At 36.0% G+C, this 20,276-nt stretch overlaps 2 protein-coding genes across 4 annotated transcripts in view; one reads left to right on the plus strand and one right to left on the minus strand.

Annotated features, from left to right (window-relative positions):
• LOC107665524 (glypican-1-like) overlaps nt 1-15,260 on the plus strand; it is a 36,338-nt gene extending 21,078 nt beyond the window's left edge. For 2 of the 3 annotated variants that reach the window (XM_016456434.1, XM_016456433.1), the window contains exons 2-9: nt 7,845-8,003; nt 9,511-9,908; nt 11,969-12,134; nt 12,297-12,427; nt 12,578-12,715; nt 12,799-12,929; nt 13,873-14,048; nt 14,352-15,260. In XM_016456434.1, coding sequence (XP_016311920.1) covers nt 7,845-8,003; nt 9,511-9,908; nt 11,969-12,134; nt 12,297-12,427; nt 12,578-12,715; nt 12,799-12,929; nt 13,873-14,048; nt 14,352-14,560 — 1,508 coding nt within the window. In that variant the 3' untranslated portion in view covers nt 14,561-15,260. Of the gene's footprint in view, nt 1-6,289; nt 6,468-7,844; nt 8,004-9,510; nt 9,909-11,968; nt 12,135-12,296; nt 12,428-12,577; nt 12,716-12,798; nt 12,930-13,872; nt 14,049-14,351 lie in introns of those variants that run through there. The other variant, XM_016456435.1, reaches the window with a different exon arrangement.
• A 422-nt stretch (nt 15,261-15,682) lies between these two features.
• Nucleotides 15,683-20,276, minus strand: part of ankmy1 (ankyrin repeat and MYND domain containing 1) — a 17,733-nt gene continuing 13,139 nt past the window's right edge. Inside the window, exons 14-16 of the mRNA XM_016456407.1 lie at nt 19,794-19,914; nt 19,561-19,715; nt 15,683-17,141 (exon numbers count right to left, since the gene is read on the minus strand). Coding sequence (XP_016311893.1) covers nt 16,999-17,141; nt 19,561-19,715; nt 19,794-19,914 — 419 coding nt within the window. The 3' untranslated portion in view covers nt 15,683-16,998. The remainder of the gene's footprint in view (nt 17,142-19,560; nt 19,716-19,793; nt 19,915-20,276) is intronic.

The following is a 20,276-nucleotide window of genomic DNA, read 5'->3' on the forward strand; positions in this document are numbered from 1 at the left end:
TTACAAAGTCATCTTTAGGCACCAAGAGCTTGTAACACTTCAAAGAGAAAGGAAGAAATGAAATCGCATCATATGACCCCTTTAAGGAAAGTTATAGCAAATAAGAGTCATTTGTATACAAGTCAGTATGTCAGCACTTGTGCTCCACTTCTGCCGCACCTTAAATAAACCTCTCAGTGTGTTTCCATAAATTATTTTACTGCTTGCTGAGCTTGTTCCTGAACGTTGTGCTATGGGTACTTGTGTGGTAATGCGGGTGTGGTGTTTATAAGTCTTGCAGAAGAGCTTGGTAGGAAAGCAAGCTTCATTCCTCAGAGACACACTGTTAATCAGGCACGGAGGACATGAGCATGTTTTTTGGCCAGCGCAGGGATTTAAACCTCAGCCGGGCTCACCTGTAGATCCTCGTGCACCTGCTGCTGGTAAACCGGTGCCTGAGGCAGCCTTTGCTCTCATCTCAAAGGCGTTCACTCAAATCCTCTCCCAGGAAAAGAAGATGAGAAAATAAAAGAACTATTCACATTGGTATGTCAGGGGCTTTGAAGATGAACTTGAAGAACATTCCTCAAAAGAACTTCCTCTTACTGTTTGGTTGTGCACTTTTAAAACGAGGCCTCGCGATTTTCTTTCTGAAGTCAGTCCAAGTCAATTTTCAAAAGCCAATCCAGAAAGCATGAGGGTGTTCTAGTCCGTTGTGTCAACATTGGTGCTTTTTAATGAATTAGCGCTGATTTTCTTGTTGGAATATGGTCTACAGAGCGGCCTCAGAAAATCTGTCAACATATTGTAATTCATAACATCAGTCTTTGAAAATCCTGCATAAATATTGTGATTGTTTTCTTGTACCATGTGTCCTACGTAAATAATAATAAAGTTTTGTATCTATCATAAATTAGCTATGGTTTGGCAGAAACCTTTAAGGTGAACTAAATTTCTAGATTTTATGAAGAAAATGTAAGTTGTGTTTACCCATTCAAAAACTGTTGCAATGATGCTAGGGTTCTGTAGGCAGTTGCCAAAGCGTTGCTATGAGATTGCTAGGGTGTTTCAGATGGTTGCCTAAGCGTCGCAAAGCAGTTACTATGATGTTCTCTCTGGTCACCAGAGGAGCCACCTGTCTGGTACACGATTTTGAGTGAGGAAGTTCATTCAAGTTCATGAACTGTTGATATGTTGCTATTTTTATAGCTCTGAATAATATTGTCCAGTTGAATGGCAAAGGCATAAAAAGAACGCTATCGCCCCCTTAAGTACTGGAGCTAACGCCACGGAAACAGCATACACGTATGTGTGCGTATAGATATTATTTTCAATAATCAAATATGTAAAAAATCACAGTAGACATTGTGCTAAAAATATGCAGTTGATATTGAACTCACACAGGAAATTATTAAAGCCCATTTCCACCACAGAATAAAAAAAAAATTATCACACAAATCTCAATTATATTCGCAATTCTAAGGTTTTATCTCACAATTCAGACTTTTTATATAAACAAAATTTTGAGATATAATTCTTCTCAAAATGTTGAGACTTTTCTGCATGGATTCTGAGTTTATATTTCGTAATTCAGACTTTTTTCTCCAATTTCTGAGTTTACATCTCACAATTCTATTTTTTTCCGCCAAGAAATAAAAAATAAAAATGAAATTGCAACATTTTATCTCACAATTCTGATGTTTTTTCTTGCAGTTGTGAGTTTTTATCTCACAATTCGGACTCTTATTCTCAGAATTTTCCGTTTAACTTTTAATTTTTTTCGAACAATTCTGAATTCTTCAAGCAATTGTACATTTTTATCTCATAATTCGGACTTTTCTTCTCAAAATTGCTTCAACTGAGGTGGAACCCCCTAGAAGAAGGTTTTGACCCCCCGGATATTTCAATATTTCTGTTTTAGCACTATAATGGAAAGTAGCGTAAATGTTAACATTTACTGCCAGTTTTCTTTTCAATCGTCTACTTTTCACAGAGCAAGTTTGAAAAAATCTTGCTAAGCAAGTCAGCTAATGCTGTGTTATTAGCAACATGAATAACAACACATCTGGTTTAATAGCACAGACAGAAATGCAAAAAAAATAAAATAAGTAGCCACTGTACATTTTCCCAGTGCTTTGTTCAAAAGACCTTCATTATTTGTAATGATCTGTTCAAAAGTTGATACCCTGATGTATTTTGCAGCATGTAAGCGAATATCAGAGAGGAATGCAAGGGAGAAGACACGGCAGCACAAGGAAGCTTGAACCATGTTTATTCGGAACAGAAAAGAAATAATTCATCAGGATTTATTTTTAGCTTATTCAAAATATTACCTTGGCGAGCATCCTGCATTCATAAAGATATGCATCATCTCTTGATCTGCCTAGAATTAGGGGAGATTCAGTTTGCACATGCACACAGAAGACCCATCTCTGTTAGTCTCTCTCTTGCTGCATTCAGAATGGCTAGCGTATTGCTTACTAAGCAGTATGCACTGTATACTTAATTGAAAATTGTGTGTGGAAAAAGTAAGCGCTATGATGTGATAAACCTTTTAAACAGCAGTACACTACATTTGTTCTCACATTACCTCATTATGCATGTTTAATTTAACAAGTTATCATAAATTTAGCATGTTTAATTTAATTTTTTGTAAAAATGTCATAAGGACCTAAACAAACTCTACTGAGTATGCGTTGCTAGTTACAATGTGATTTTAACAACGTTATATTTCAAAATGTATCATTCCAAACGTTAGCACTAGGAGCATAGTAATCTTTGAAGAAGCTTTTGCAAGTTAGTTCAAGTTCGTTAACTGTTAATACGTTTATAGCTCTGAATACTATTTTCCAGTTTAATGGCACAAACATCTCAAATAAAAAAAAATATATCCCCCCCCCCCTTAATTACTGGAGCTAACGACACCGAAACAACATAAATTATGTACAAGATTGCATTTGTTGCATTCACGTATGCATACTTGTGTAGAATGTGTTCGCAATAATCAAAGATGTAAAAACTATTAAAAAAAAGTAGACTGTGTTAAAAATTCTAAATTCTTAGTTTATATCTCGGAATTCATTTTTTTTCTGAGATTTCTGAGTTTACATCTCACAACTCTGTTTTAGTTTATATCGTGGAATTCAGTTTTTTTTCTCAGATTTCCAAGTTTACATCTTACAATTCTGTTTTTTGGCATGACAGGACAGTAGAGATATGACAGGAAGTGAGATGGGGGATGGAAACAGGAAAGGTCCATGAGGCGGGATTCGATCTCGGGACACCCGAAGTGCAATTGTGCCATATGTTATGGAAATTGCAAAAAAATTTCTCAAAATTCTGTTTTTTTTGTTTTTGTATCGTATAATTCGAACTTTTCTTCTCAGAATTGTGAGTTTATATTTTGAATACAAATTTGCAATTACCTTTTTTTCTCACAATTTAGATTATTTATCTCACAATTTTGACTTTTCTTTTTTTCTTGTGAATTTATATCTCAAACTGTAAGATAGAAAGTTGCAATTTTGTTCTAATCCTGAGGAAGAAACAAGCTTCCATAGGAACTGCATTGCATTGTGAGATACAGTAATCCATCCAGTGTGCTTTGGTTGTTTTTTTCTTTTATTTTATCACTTTCTCACTATCTGTCGCTTTTCATATGTTTTAGTTAATGTGCAAAATGAGATCCCAGCTGTAATATAAGTATGCATATACATATTTGGGTGTGCGGGCACATTATCGCACAGATTCTTCCTTTGTGTGCCAGAGCGGGAAGAAAAGCTTCATCTGTCTTGTGTCTCGCGGTCCCTCGTCAGTACGCATTGATATGCAGGCCACATGCCCGTGCTTCTCACGGACTTCAATGAAGGGCCCGAGATGCATAATGACACTGAAGGCACTTTAACACCACAATATGCAGAGCGACACGTGGAATATGATCTTGGGATCTCGCCGCTTGTTGAAGTACAAGGCTACACATTTTAAAACAGGCTCATTACATGCGTGCATGTGATTTAATGCAGCTGAGCATGTTTGAAACCTGGCCTCTGAGAGCCACGCTATGATAATCTTAGACTTACTTTTTTGTACATATTTGTACTTTTTAGGGGATCAAGCACGTAGTGCTGAAACCCTATTGTAATTGTTAGGATTTTTATTATTATTATTCCGCGATAAAACTGATCGGGCAGACCAAACCGTAAGGCCTAGAAAGCTGAAACTTGATCAGATGGTAGTAGTCTGGCTCGCTACTCAGATCCAAAGACTCGGCCCAATCGGCCTATGGGGGGGTGCTACAGCAATCAAAAATGCAAAACTGCTCATTACTCCTAGACCGTTTGTCGTTGACTCTTTTGGAATCCTTGGGTCAAAACAAAAAGTGTAGAAAGTCAGATTTGCTCTACAAGGTCCGGTTTTCCCACCATTTTGAAGTAAATTCAAAACCTACTTTTGTGAACTAGTCCTAGGTTTTTTGCCCGATCGGAACCAAACCACTGCAGAAATATTCTCTGGACAGTGAATATCAAGGATTATCAAAAAAAAAGAAATTGAAATTTTGACTCACCGTCGCATAGGAATGGCAAAACGTTCATAAGGGCTAATTTAACTAAAATGGCTATAACTCTTGAACGGAAGATATCTTCACCAAAATCGGTACACATATGCATGAGTTCAACCTTTGGTCAAATAAAAAAATAAACTGCACAGCTCTGCCACTTGGCGGCGCAATGAGACGTGAAAAAAACATAAAAACAGCTATAACTACGCAAGCGTTAGTCCAATTGACTTGAAAATTGGTATGCAGTGTCGTTGTCCAATGTGCCATAAGGATCTATGAGCACATTGCCGTTTCTCAAAAAACGTGGCAGCCATCTGCCAAAGAAGTTTGAACACCTATTAGACAAATTTAACGGAGGCCGATCGGAATGAAACTCAGTGGGCATGTTCAACCCATGGCCCTAAAGTTCTGTAAGAATTCTGAAAGAGATCGGCCACTGGGGGCGCTATTGCATTTTTCAAGTGTATAAATGATTGTATATTGCACAATATTTCACACATCCTCACAATATGAATATCATTTGATAGATCTCCTCATAATGCGCAACTTTGCCTCAAGAACTATTGCTGTCAATCAAATCGTTCATTAAATATTCTCAATTATGTTAAAAACCTACTTTTGCGAACTAGTCCTAGGTTTTTCGCTCAATCTCGATCAAACCACTGCAGCACAATTGTCTGGACTCTCTAGATCAATAATTATCAAAAAAATGTTGAATTTTGTCCTTTGGATGGCTATAATAGGGTCATTTACAAAACATGTGTCAGATGACTCTTAATAAGCATGCAAAGTTTCATAGAGATCGGACTATAGGTGGCGCTACAACAGTTAAAAAGGCTTCAAAAACACTATATTTCTATAGTAAAAGACCTCAAAATTCCAAAAAAAAGTTCATATATTCACACAAACACTAGATCTTCATATCATATGATAGATCTCCTTATTCTGAACAACTTTTCCTCTAGGACTACTGCTGTCAATCAAATTGTTCTGTAAATATTTGAGATAATAAAAAAAAAAATACTTTTCTAAACTAGTCCTAGGTTTTTAACTAAAAATCAATAAAATCATTGCAGTACAATTCTCTGGACTCTAGGTCAGACTCTAGAATCTAGGTAAATAATTATCCAAAGATAAACAGCTATAACAGGGTCATTTAAAAATGTGGTCCTTATATAGTGTACCCAAATGCCTTTAAACCCTGAAAGAAAGCTCAAAACATCGTAAATGTAAACTCATGCATTATTCTAAACAATCATGCAAAATTTGATGGGGATTGGACAGAAACTGACACTGTAGTAGTTATGAAGTTTAAAAACACTACATATCTATGCTGTATTCCCTGAAAGTGCAAATACAACCACTAAATGACAGCAAAGGATCACTCATTGGCTCATTCTATCACTTATATAGTTATTTTCTCAGGTTTGATTTAGGTACTGATATTCAGATAGTTTAAAATCATTATTATTACATTTACCAACATTTACCAAATCACATTTAGTCAAAGTTTACCATTTCATTTATACAGACATATCAGTTTTGACAATTATGCCACATTATGATTCAATTTAAAGCTGAAAAATATTATAAACAGAACATTTCAAGCAAGCATTTTATTACCTGTAAGTTATTTCAAATATCTATATCTACTACATAATGTGATGTGATGTGACATGTGGCCAAGTATGGTGACCCATACTAGGAATTAGTGCTCTGCATTTAACCCATCCTTAGTGCACAGAGCATGCTTAGTCTGTATTAAGTAAAAGAGTGTGTCTTAAGTAATATAGTTCAAACTTTTCATTACTCTGTGTGTGTCATCATATTCTCCATCATGGATGTGTTCTGGTGTCAGCCATATATTTCATGTTGGCTGAGACCCCTGACAGCATAGAAGCCAAGAAGGCCTTTAAGTGCTTGAACCCCGGTAATCGCTGCTTGCAGCTATATCATATTATTATTATTAAAATTGTGTATCTATCTATCTATCTATCTATCTATCTATGCACACACATTCTTTATTACAAATTATTCAGTATAATTTATACAGTATTATAGCATTCATTAATATTTTAAATTAGATTTTATTTTTTATTTTCATTTTAATTATGTACTTTTGTCAGTTTTTAAAAATATTTCTATTCAGCTTTATTTTTATATTTCTAATTTTAGAATTTCAACTTAAACCTATTTTATTGGTTTTTCACCTAATATTTACATTTCATTTTATTTCAATTAACAAAAAACATTTTTTGGCTTTAAGTTGACAATAACAACTAACACACAAATGCTAAAAACTTTTGATCTATTGTCAGTAATTAAAAGTATTGAATAAAAACTTTTGCAAATAATTTGAGTGCTTCTGTATGTCTTTTTACCATACTTCTATTTCTATAAATAAAATATTGCACACAAAAATGCACGCTAGGCTAAAACCGCATTAGCACAAAAAACATTTCTAAGTACTAAACCGCAGATACACAGGATATCTGATTGAAAGACTCTTAGGTTGACCATAAAATGGTGAAAGTGAGTTTTTTAGCCCCTCAGCTACAGTCTTACCACAGTGAATGAATAAAATTGTGCTTCTCTATGATTTTTCACTCTCGCTGGAGTCAGGTGGCATAAAAAATGCATAGCGGCGATAGCATCTCTCGCTCTAGTTCCCTAAGCCGTGACCCAAGACAGGCTTAACCGGGAAAGTTATTTGCTAAATGTCAGCCGGGTCCAAGAAGCTCTTGCTCTCCTGAGGACCTCACTGATCCAGTGCACTGTGTTCAGTGACGCTCAGGGGAAGCTATTTTGAAACCTTAGCTTGTTAAGCTACAAGCTAAAGCTACTCGTCGTTCAGCTACCCTTTAGTAAACACAGTAGTTAGCTACACTACAAGCTACTAATACAAAACAGCTAACAACAAGAGAAAGAGAGAGATTGCATGACTTAGGCATAAAAACAGTAAGAATTTCAATGTATAACTTTAACTTAAAAATGTGTTGATGAACAGCAGATTTTCAGTTAATATTATGTTGTTTTTTAAGGATGTTGTCATTTTTTTGTTTTTGTTATATTTTGTATGAGTCACTCACACATTACAGACCTTTACAGAACACTGTGTGAGATTTATCTGTCTTTATTTATGCTTTTCGTGGAAGTATGACACCATGTTTCACCTTTTCTGGCATCGGTCTAAGTTTAAAATTATATGGAGCTTGATATGATGTTATTAGAGTAATTGGCATCTTTGGTGCCATAACTAGGTTAAAAACTCTACTTAAATCGTATTATCTTTCCATTCTATCTGCAGGCGAGCATCTCCGTATCTGCCCACAAGGTTACACCTGCTGCACCATTGCCATGGAGGAAACGCTGTCGAACCTGAGTCGCCGGGAATTTGAAGGACTGGTTAGAGAGGCGGGACGTTCCATTCAAGCCTCGCTAAATGCCCAGTACAGGACCTTCGACAGTGAGTCCAAAACTCAAATGCTTTAATTCTTGCAGTTGGTTGCGTTTTGATGTACTCTATTATGTCTCACAGTTGCTAACACAACTGTTTAGTTTTTCCACTGTAATGTTAGCAAGATGAGTTTCGAATAACCCAAACGTTTAAGTTGTCATTTTTCCACCCAAAGTGTGAAGGTGAAAAAGAACAGAGTAGCAACTGTGGAAACTCACAGAGGAAATGAGATTTAGAGGTTTTACAGTGTACTTGTACTGTCACAGACAGCTGTCTTATCCAGAGTGGTAGTTTATGAAACTTCTTCTGCTTTTAGTTAACATTTTTCCTTTACCCTTCTGTGGATTTAACGGCATCAGGGTTAATGAATGTGAAGGGTTAACGAGTTGCAGCACTTTGAAGCCCAAACTCTCTCCTGGTTTGTGTCATTGTGAGCTTAGATAAAAGGAAAACTCTAAAGCTCATATGCTTTCACACTGAGTGGTCCTCACAGGGCAATTACAGTGGGTTTTTATGGCCTTTTACTGCAGTGCATGATAAACTGTAGTGACGCACAATAATGATAAGCGATTTTGATGCAGTTGTTCAATTTACTGATCCTAATCAAGCCACTGAATGAGAATTCAGTCAATTACACGTGTGTGTGTGAGTGTGTGTGTGTGTGTGTGTTTATTTCATTTTTTCTATGAACATATATTAATTATTAATTATTGGTAATTACTAAGTTACCTGAATGTTGAACATACAGTATATGTTATTGAAATTAAGGATATTTGTTGCATCTTCCCCTAACAGGAAAAACACAAGGTATCACTTATTATTTGTATTTTATATTATCTGTGGAGGAATATGAAAAATATAAAATAATATTATTAAAACTGCAATGTAAACAAATTTTCCACAAAAAGAAATACTGTTTGTAAGTTCCATTAAAAATTCTGTAGTCAGGGTTAGAGTTGGGGGTAATCCGATTATTTTTTCCAAGTAAGTAACACATTACTTTTTCATTTACAAGAAAATATCTGAGTAACGCCAGTTACTTAATTATTCAGTATTCAGTATTCCTCAAAATGAATAAAAACTGAAATGCAAACTCAGAATATGATGCAAACCTGCAATAATTAAATGTTAAATACCGCAAATATCCTTTATGCATTTATTAACAATGTCTTTGCTGCTGAATTTCGTTGATTCAATTCAACCATACTAATAAGCAAAAATTGCTTTAGATAAACTAACATTTGTGCTTAATTTTTTTATTGCTGAAGAGTGTTGAAGCGTTGAAGCCCTGCCCAGTTTTCTCAAGTAACTCAAAAGCATCATTAGTTACTTTTTTATGGAGTATCGCAATATTGTAATGCATTACTTTTAAAAGTAACTTTCCCCAACACAGAGTTCTTCAATGTTGTTCTGAAATCTGCAACTACACTGGCAAACAGTAGTCAGTGGATGCAATTGTATGATTTCTTTATTACTTTCACTCTGTGATAAGTGACTTCCTTTTTTATCCATGCAGCATATTTCCTGGAACTCCTAAATGGCTCTGAGCGATGGTTGGAGGAGGCCTTTGTGGTCGCTTTGGGGGATCTGTACCAGCCCAATGCGGGAGTGTTTCGTGACCTTTATTCCGACCTGCGTCGATATTACAGCGGTGCCTCCCTGAACCTCGAGGAGGTCTTGGATGAGTTCTGGATGAGGCTCCTGGAGCGTCTTTTGAAGGCGTCTGACCCCGAGACTGCCTCCCTGCTCTCCGACGACTTCCTGGAGTGTGCCTCCAAGCAGACTGAAACCCTGCATCCTTTTGGAGACGCTCCACGGGAACTGAAGACCAAGCTGGTGCGGGCATTCATCGCTGCTCGGGCATTCATCCAGGGCCTTAATGTGGCTGGAGAGATTGTACGGAAGGTGTCTCAGGTACAGTGGATAATTTTTCTTTTTTACGATGGGTGTGATGTAGTGGTTAAGGCTCAGGGCTTGTAACGGAAGGTAGCTGGTTTGTTCACCACAAGAAACATGCCGCGTGCCAAGACCGTACTACCCTTGAGCAAGGCAATTAATCCCAGGGTGCTCAAGGGTGACTGGTAGCATTCGTGCATGAAAGTTAAAAACAAGTGTTCTGCTAAATAAGTTATAAATAAAACCCCTAGAGTGTAGACTTGGTAAAACCACCTTTGGCAATATTTTCAGTCTATACCAGCATTGGCGTCTTCTTGGCAAAATTGCTCAAGTTCCTTCAAATAGGAATGAGGCCTTGATGCTCAACTGAACTGAGGTCTCATTTTCTTGATTTTAAGACTCATCAAGTGTCTTTTACATCTTTGTCTTGTTAAAATATGACTCGTCTGCCAATAATCCTCAATGTTCTTGCAGATCATAGCATATTTTGCTCCAGAAATTCTACTAACATTGATATTTCCAAATGAGTATTCCAGTTAGAGCTCCTGGGTTACGTTTTGCACCAAACATAGCGCTGCACATCAAAGTCTTAAAGTTCAGTTAAGGTTTCATCAGACCAGGGATTCTCTTCCAAGTCATTGAGTCACTGACATGCCTTTTAGGCAAATACCAGCCAAGTGATAAAGACTTCCTTCTTCCACCTTCTTTACGAGCCAGATTTATGAAATGTTCTTGCTTTTGAAGTGCTATTGTTGCCCCACGACAGTTTCTCCCATCTATGTTATATGGAACTGTAACTCTTTAGCATTGCCAACATCTTCTTGTCCAGACAACCAGTTCTGGCAAAACTTCAATTCTTTGCAGATGTGCAGTTGGTCCGTATTTTCTCACCTTTATAATGACAATCCTCACAGTGCTTCAAGGTGTATTTTATACGAATTATATCCTTGCCCTGACTGGTATTTTTCAAGAATCTTGCGTTAGATCTCCTTATAATGATCCTTGGGTTCCGTGGTAGGGTGTTGCCTTGGAAATTAAGTGTGTATTCTCCTAGACACAGGTGTATTTGACATTAGAGTCATACGGTGATGGGAAAAACTCTTCAATGAATCATTGTTCCATGGTGTAACACTGTGCAATTGAGAGAGTCCAAGGACACCAAATACTTTTTATATGTGGCTTAAATAAAACCATGCATATCCTTTAATGCCATACTCTCTGTAGGTGGTCTGGATGCACTAAAAGGGAGCAGTACCTTCGAGTGCCCTAGTTGCCTAGAAAGTCAATCAACAGAAACTCCCAAATACTGGATCCATGACATCAAGACAAATGACTACACAGCAGCATTCCCAAAGGTGTTTGCCCCAAACCCACACAAGGAAAATTAGTCCAAGTCCTTAGTGGCTACCCTACCCTTCCTTAGAACTCCCTGCTGCTTTGACAAATGAAAGTAGGGCGCAATGGTACCTCTCCGTTCTTTAAGGGATTTCTTACAGAATTGGATTCAGTCTCCTGGTGCCAAACTCTCGGGAGATTTCTGCAAAGCAGACCCAAATTCTTGCTGATGTTGGGAATATATCAGTTTGGAATATTGCGTGTCTTGTTTAAGTGGTCTTATGTTGACATATGTAAAAGCTGAATCCACTGTATGGCACATTCCGAGGGATCAGCATTAAAAATGAATGCATTTAGTAGCTGTTCACATTAGTAGCATAAGCAGCAGGTTCACGCACGGTCGCAGTAAAATGATTAAACTGAAGTTAATATACAGCATGATTACTCTACCTTCCAAACTTGCCTTTCCCAAAAGACTTTAAAGTTACTTCAAAGTTTTTCTTATATAATAGATGACCTGAATCCACATGCAGATAGCATGCTTAGCTGGAGACAATAAAGAAAATCAAACTAGCTTCATCAACATTCATGGAAAATGATAACAAACTTGTTCAGCTGACGCTAAAAGGTTTTGCAGTGCTTTTATTACAGGAACGGTTCTCCTGAAGCGATGCTGTGTTAATTGCCTTGCTCACAATAGTGTTAGCTCATGGATAAATGCCTAATGGTCACTTTTCCCACAGGTTCCTTTGAGCCTGGAGTGTAATCATGCCATTATGAAACTGGTGTACTGCCCTCATTGCCGAGGTCTGGGATCAGTCAAACCTTGCATCAATTACTGCAAGAATGTCATGAAGGGCTGCTTGGCTAATCAGGCTGACTTGGACACTGAGTGGCAGAGCCTTATAGGTAATGCAGAGATTATACCACTCAAACTCTTACCCTGTTGGTTGCTTGATTTCTGTTTTTGTTGCATCCCACTGGGTAGTGCTGTCACTTTGCTAAATATTTCGGTTCTGGACATGAAACTTACTTGACACTTTATTCATACACTCTGTTTTCCTCAATCAGAAACCATGCTACAGGTGGCCTCCAGTTTTGGTGCAGAGCCCAGTATGGACACGGTGATCTATTCAATTCCTGTGAGAATCTCAGAGGCTGTTCTCACCATGCAGGAGAACATGGAGATCTATACCAGCAAGGTTAGGACATTGAATTAAGCATCTATTTTAAACTTGTACGAGTGGGTTGGATTCAGATGTGAGGTGTCAGTTTAAACAGTTTAAAGATTTATTGATCACATAAGGACCGTTTATACAACTATACACAACTAAGTTTGTGTTGCGTTTCAGGTTTTCAAGGCTTGTGGGGACCGTGGTGAGGAAGGAACACCAAGTTCAATATCTGAGGAGCCGAAAATGAAAGAAAGTATAGTTACTGCCCTGGAATACAAACCCAGCCCCAAATCTGCAGCCAGACTGGAGGTGCAGGTGTGTGCATGTGTGGCAGTCCACTTCTGGCCAACTTTTATTAGTTTTATACATTGTTATTGAAGTGTTTGTGCAATTCCCAGGTCACAGACGTGTCCAGTAAACTGAAGGAAATGCAGTTTTACTGGATCCAACTCCCCTCGGCTCTGTGCAGTGGTAAAACGGCATCTTCAACCAACGGTGACAAATGTTGGAATGGCATCACCAAAGCAAGGTATTACATCTTTAGGGCAAATCTATTCTAAGATGAAAGGTGTCCATTCAGCTAATTAGCACGTGTAATTTGTGGTAAATGTTTATGTAATCAATTTATGCACTTTTCAAGGCTAAATAGATGTGCAAGGTTTTTGATGGATGACTTTTGGGATGAACACACATTATGAATTTATAGATCGTTACTCATGGTCAGTGCTGGCAGACTTCTGAAAACTGCATCCGTCCCTCTTTTTGTGGCCAAAGTCGTTAAATTGATTGTTTAGGTATCACTGCCACAGAGCTGAACTCCCATTGCCCAGAGTCATCAGAAGTGATTAATCACTGGATGAGGTTTATCTTCATTTGTGTGAGAAGATTTAAGTAAATATGGCCAAGAAACCTTTATTTCTAGTCATCATTAATACCTATTAGCTCTGTATAATCAAACTAGCAAACTCATGGGGGTAATTAATGCATACTGGTATGTGATTAGTGGTGTTTGCTAATGCAAGCATCCTTAATACTATTGCTTATAATTATGGTCCATATACAGACAACGAATAAAAACCCTACAGACATTTAAGGAGGGACTTGAGCCAAATCTAAAGATTACTTGGCAACATACAGCTAAAACACCCTAGCAACCACATAGCAAACCACTCAGAATGCCATCGCAATATACTAACTGCTAAAACCATTGCATTGCAACCACCTAGACCTAGACCTAGACCCTAGCAACCACATAGCAATGCATTAAAAAACAATCAAATTCTTTTGCAACATGCTAAAAACCAAACATTGCACCTTTGAAATGTGCTAAAAACCACAAGTTTTGCATAGCATGATGCGAGTTTGTATTACAAGCCTGGTTTTTAAAAAATGTTCAATGAAAAATGTAATACAAGAGCTATTAACAAAATGTGCGTGATTGAAATGGTTCTGGACAATTGATTTTTCTGCAGTTACCTCCCAGAGGTCATGGGCGACGGGCTAGCCAATCAGATTAATAACCCAGAGGTGGAGATCGACATCACCAAGCCTGACAGGACTATACGTCAACAAATCATGCTGCTGAAGATCACGTCAAACCGCCTGAAAAACGCCCTCGATGGCAACGATGTAGATTTCCAAGATACAAGTATGATGCTAAAGAGCTAACTAAAAGACATGATCATACAATTGGCTTCATGAAACGAGAACAAATTTGTGTATATCATTCAGCATCAACTGAATTTAGTCAATTCACTAGTTAAGTTTGTTTTACAACTGTTACATGAATGAAGCTCAATGATGCAAAATTTAGCACCATTCTAGGGCTGGAAGGTTTTGCCTGTGTTATGCTGCAATTTCATGCAAATTAGATACTGCATAGCAACCATTACTTCTGTGACCTTTTTTGCACCAAAGTAATCATCATGTTTTTTCCATAATGTGTCTCTAGGTGATGATTTCAGTGGCTCAGGAAGTGGCATGTGTGCGGACCACCTGTGCATCCGAGGTAGACCTCCGGTTTTCGGTCCGAAAACGGACAGGCCCAAACTCTACGCCTATGGCCCTGAAAACAAAAGAGTCAAAGGATCTGTAAACCAGATTCAGCCTTCCGTCATCTTACTGGTTCTGTTACTCGCAACTCTACTGCTGAGACGATAATGGAGACGCTAAATTGAACTTTGGGATCTGGGTCAGGAAATTTGGCATAGGACAAGGAATGTTTCAAAAGAAAAAGAATAGAGAAAATTGAGAAAATGTGAGCTTAAATGTTGCCAAAAGAAAAAAGAAACCTTTTGCGTGAATGGACATTTTAATTCCTCTGGAATACGACATGAGAATAGGTGGAAAAGGAATTTTGTTTCTGTGTATTTTTATGTTTTGTAATATGTCAGATTTAAACACTGACTTGTTACATCAATTGACATCTTTGTTTTTTACCTTTGAATGTAAAAAGATAAACTGGACGGGAAGAATTCTGGTTTAGATTTACAATACGAGGTTCTCAGCCACCTAAGCGACTTACCCACAGTTATTTGCTCTTAAAGTCACACAGTCACCAAGTCACCTCGTGTTTCATTTCACTGCTTGAGTTACGCAAGTTTGTCTTTGCACAACTGTTCTTTTTGTCTTAAATATTTCACAGACGGACATAATTACAAAACACTACATCAGTCCGATCCCTTTTAGATTACAAAAATGTAAGAACAATGGCATGGACATTAATTGAAATACGAAATTGCTGAATATCTGAGGAATTATGTAGTGGTGTTTTTTTTTTTTTTAACTCTGATTCATTGGTTTAGTCTGCAATTATTTTGTATGATAACAAGCTGCAATAATGGATGAATTTCACAAAAAAGGATTAGGAAATATTTATTTTTTTCACACCAACATCAAAAGAAAAAAGCAATTATTTTGCATAAAAGAAAATATATCCTGTTTTTTTTTTGCATTATTCATAATTATTTTCTTAATTTTATTTTCATACTAATTTTGAAACTTTTCTTAACATTTTCCATTAAAAACATTTAACCATTCCTATAATACGCAATTACAATTATTACAAGTATTACAATTTGTATTTTTTTAAATATTGTTTTTTTTACATTCACCATCATGAGGCTAATTTTTTATTTTCAGTTGTGCAATAATTGTCATAATTTAGCACATTTTCCACCAAAACAATACATATGAATACATCAAGGTATTTTATAATAATAATAATTATTATGATTATTATTATTTCATTTATACCGTTTTTTTTTTTCGTATTGTGTCCAAATAGGGTGCTTTTCATTAAAATTAGAATTTTTTTAATTTACATTATAGAAAATTCCATGAGAACTTATTAACCTGACACATTAGAATGCAAAAAAATAAATTAATTAAGCCCCCCAAAATAGGCTTTATTTGTAATGCAAAATATTTTTTCTCTGATGCTAGTGTGAAAAATGACCCGGACATGAGATTCTCTTTTCTTGAAATGTAAACGTAAAATATTAAACGTCCAAAGGACACGAATGCACAAAGTATTTGCTTCACTCACCCTGATGCAAACCCTTAACTTGCATTTGGAAACTCATGGCTGTGTTATTGCTCAGAGCAGTGCAAATTCATATTCGTAATGTCACTTCTGGAGTATTTTCAGCACCGATGGCAAGTTAAATAGAAGCATGTGTCAGCCTTGAATGATATGATTTGCCTTGAATGGAATTTCATTATAGCCAAAGCCAATGGGAAGCAGTCATTTACAGAATATACTTTTAAAATAAAAACTGTCACTTTTAGTAAAAGCTTGTAAGGCATAACGACAATTTTACGATTTTGATTCCAGAGCAATGTAATTAAATTTGTGGCAATGATGTTTTAAAACACTTCCAAGGAGCTGATTCAGATTTACGAGCGTAATGTTACGATATTTCTGAACTTTTGATCAGACAAAAAAAACATTCCTACAAAATGTCTTGCACAATATCAACATCTAGTCCCTAAATGTTGCATTTAAAGGAGTCAAATGATCTTCATGTTTCTGATATTCGTTCCTTTTTTCGATGCACAACTAGAGCTGAATTCACAAGGACCTGGTTTTGTCAGATGCGAAATGTAAAAAGTTGTGGAATGTAAACGCAGTTGAGAATGTACATGATGTAGTGTACGATCTCTGTCACAGGAAGGTTCGTTTTTGTACTCGGTTGTCCAGTATAAATGAAAAGCACATTGTATACTCTTAGTCGATCGCATGACTCAATGAATGGACTTTGAGAAGGGCTCAAACACAAGCGTAATGTGTTTCATATGACAGCGACAGACTGAGCACACGCTCATTCGAGAGAGGCAGAGATGTGTGTTATGGAACATTTGATTTTGTTAAATTTCAGCACTAGCATTTTATTTGAGGTATGAATTTGTACATTTGGTCTGTTTTATGTAATAAACATGCACAGTTGTTCAAACGAAATGGATGTTGTCTGTGTTTTTAAATAAGTTCTATTCATTCTACCGGACCTTGAACTTGCTCATGTCTTTTAGTCTTAAAAATGTTAATGTGAAGCCGCAACCTTTTACACATCTAAAGTTTAGCAGGCCTTTGTAACATTCTAAATAAAGCTGTAATTTTCATTCAGGTCATATTCTTGCATTTCTGGGGTCACGCTGAGGTGGAAGGTCTTGCCTTTAGCATCTTTGGTGGACAGAGGTGAACATGGTGTGCATTTATCTCTGCTGCTTTTTCCACTGTCCACTGTGAAAACAACAAAACATTATGCATTAGTTCATCATTGTAATAAATGATATTTAACCATTTTGAGATTACACTTCCAACAGATGCCGAATAAACTGACAACTGATAAAGTAAATATCAGTCTACATAAGCATTGTTCCAAAGTTTAGGGTCTAATTTTTTAAATAATTGATAATTTATCAAATACATCTATATATACAAATGAATTTGTTTGCACATATTGTTACAAAAGATTTCTTTCATTTTAAATAAATGCTGTTATTTTGAAAAGTTTCTAAAAAACTATTACGCAGCACAACTGTTTTCAACATTGATAATGACAATAAATGTTTCCTGAGCAGCGAATCGGCATGTTAGAATGATTTCTGAAGGATCATGTGAACTTAAGCCTGGCGTAATGATGCTGAAAATTCAGCTTTGCCATTACATGAAAAATATAAAATGTATTCAAATAGATTATTTATATTTTTACTCCAAAATGTATTTCACAATATTACTATTTATAGTTATTTCTTATTATTACTGTATTTTTGATTAAATAAATGAAGGCTGGGTGAGATTTCTTTAAAAGACATTAAACATCGTACTGACCCCAAACTTTTGAACTGTAGTGTATTATATATTAATATGGTAGCAATTTTGTACATGTCTCATTTCCACCTATCAGTGTAGTTTTAGATACTATTCCAGTTTTTATTAATATTTGTTGTTTTCATTGTCATTTGTGTTAAAGTTTTAGTTTTTTTTTTTAATTTGTTTTTTTTACTAAATTTATTTTTTTAATATGTCTACATAGTTTTTATTAATTTTTATTTCAGTTTTCATTTTAATTTGAGTACATCAAGTTGAAAAATAAAAAAATGTTTCCTTGACAGGTATTTTACTTATACAATTATGTGTGTGTGTGTGTGTATATATATATATATATATATATATGTACATATGGTATATATATATACGTGTATAGTTTGGTGGCCATAAAGAATTGTTTGGACCTACATTTTATGTAGAAACATTAGCTAGACAAATCCTCCAGAGAAAAGCACACTGTGAACACCCTAAATATACAGCAATCAGGTCCTGCCAGGTTCCTTGATGCCCTGCTGAACGATTCTCCAGCACTCCGATCTGGCCTCATCTGTTCTAGAAGTGTGGCCTTTATCTCAAAAACACTTCTGAAATAACACTGTTGTTACTGGAGACTAGATCTTGACTCACTATATTCTCATAGGACCGGACCGCTGCAGGACGGAGTCATTTCTCATTTCATACTTTAAATCCCATAAGATCTTCTGTCTGCTTTAAAAACAAATCCTCCGCTCACACACTACACAACTGATTTTCAGAGTCTGTGTCATATATACAAAGCATACAAAGAATATATACAGAAGCATACAAAGCTTCTGTTCTTAGAACATATTTTTGTTAGCTGTGTCATTCCAGGAATAAAGACTGAATAGGAAGGATCACAGATTTTTTAAGAATACTTTTCCTAAAGTATAGCTCGACTGTAATTGAACAACTTTAATTTAGGCTTAGCTTGTAAGTAGTGCCAAAACTGATGGTGTGATTTAAAGATAATACAATGCAGCAAAAGTAAAGTAATTTATTTGTTTACATTTATTAATTAAGGCACATTTCATGGCAGAAAGTTTAATGGCTGGATTGTTTTTTGTTCTTTTTTAACTAAGCAAAATTTCTACAATTTATTAAAATTGATAAATGAAGAGACACTCTGCCAACCAAAAGTTTGAAATAATAACGATATTCTTAATGTTTTTGAAAGAAGTGTCTTACACTCAACGAGGTTGCATTTATTTAAACAAGAATACAGCAAAACAGTAATATTGTAAATTAATATTATATTTTAAAACAACTGTTTTTTATTTGAATATATTTCAAATGTAATTTATTCCTTTGATGCAGAGTTGAATTTTCAGCATCATTACTCCAGTCTTTAGTGTCACATGATCCTTCAGAAATCGTTCTAAAAATGATAATTATTCTAAAATGTTGACGTGTAGTGTCAATATTTACCCACAAGGTTATAAAAATAATAATAAAAAAATATTAAAATACATTTTAAAGAACATATATAAAATGTATTCTCTAAAAACAATTATCTTATGCAATTGACCTTGTTTCAAGGATTCATTTTTATGGCTTTAATTAATTACAGGTAAATCATTTTTATTTATTTCCTAATTTTCATAATTACTTAGCACATTCTGCCACTCAGATAATCATGCAAGACTACATCAATAATTTATTTTTTCTTTTTGAAATGTATTGTCTTATGCAATTTACATGCGCCTTGTTCTAAGTATGTTTTATACTGGAAAACAAGAGCAAAGTCAAGTTCACTAAGTAAGGTGCTTTGGGTAGGTGTATTAAAAGTCGGTCGAGACTTAGTACCAACCTGGCGCACGGACACACTCGTCTCTGTGTCGCTCGTCCCACGCTTTGGTTTTGCAGGTCTTGCTACAGTAGAAGACCTCACGACAGCGGGTACAGGCCGACAGCTGAACACCCACTGAACGGCCGCATTCATAGCAATATTTGAAGCGAGGCTTTCTGAAATTAAAACCACAGACACAGTTAACACAAACAGCAGAAATAACACTTTGGTTCACAACACTGTGCTTTAAGTACCTCTGCACTCTCTGACTGATGTGTTTATTAAAGGAAGTCCTGTTGTTCTCCTCAGGAGAGCTCAGCAGACTCGATGTTGCTCCTGATCCAGGATATAGAAGCTTCTCTGTGGGACTGACACCTCAAACAACAGATAAACACACAAACTAGCAACCTGTGATTCGTCAACTGAGTGACACTTGAAGTGAGTTATGTTTGTTAAATACAGATGATGCTGTAATAAGCATAAAAATCAGGCCTGTCTCCAAATAATGTTCTATTAAATCTCTTTATTTTATTAAATTTCTATCATGACAGCTCTCAAAGGGATTGGCATGGTAATGTACATGACAATGTTTATGTGTTTGGTCTTGGCGTAATAGATCTGCTAACCAACTTGCTACTGCCAATACATCCACAACATGCTGCTGTGAGCATGTAAGAAATACTGCTGCTGCAAATATAACATACATGAAATAACCCCCATATAGCTTAATAATAATT

The sequence above is a fragment of the Sinocyclocheilus anshuiensis genome, unplaced genomic scaffold, assembly GCF_001515605.1.
Source record: "Sinocyclocheilus anshuiensis isolate Anshui unplaced genomic scaffold, SAMN03320099.WGS_v1.1 scaffold543, whole genome shotgun sequence".
In the NCBI taxonomy this organism is placed as follows: Eukaryota; Metazoa; Chordata; class Actinopteri; order Cypriniformes; family Cyprinidae; genus Sinocyclocheilus; species Sinocyclocheilus anshuiensis.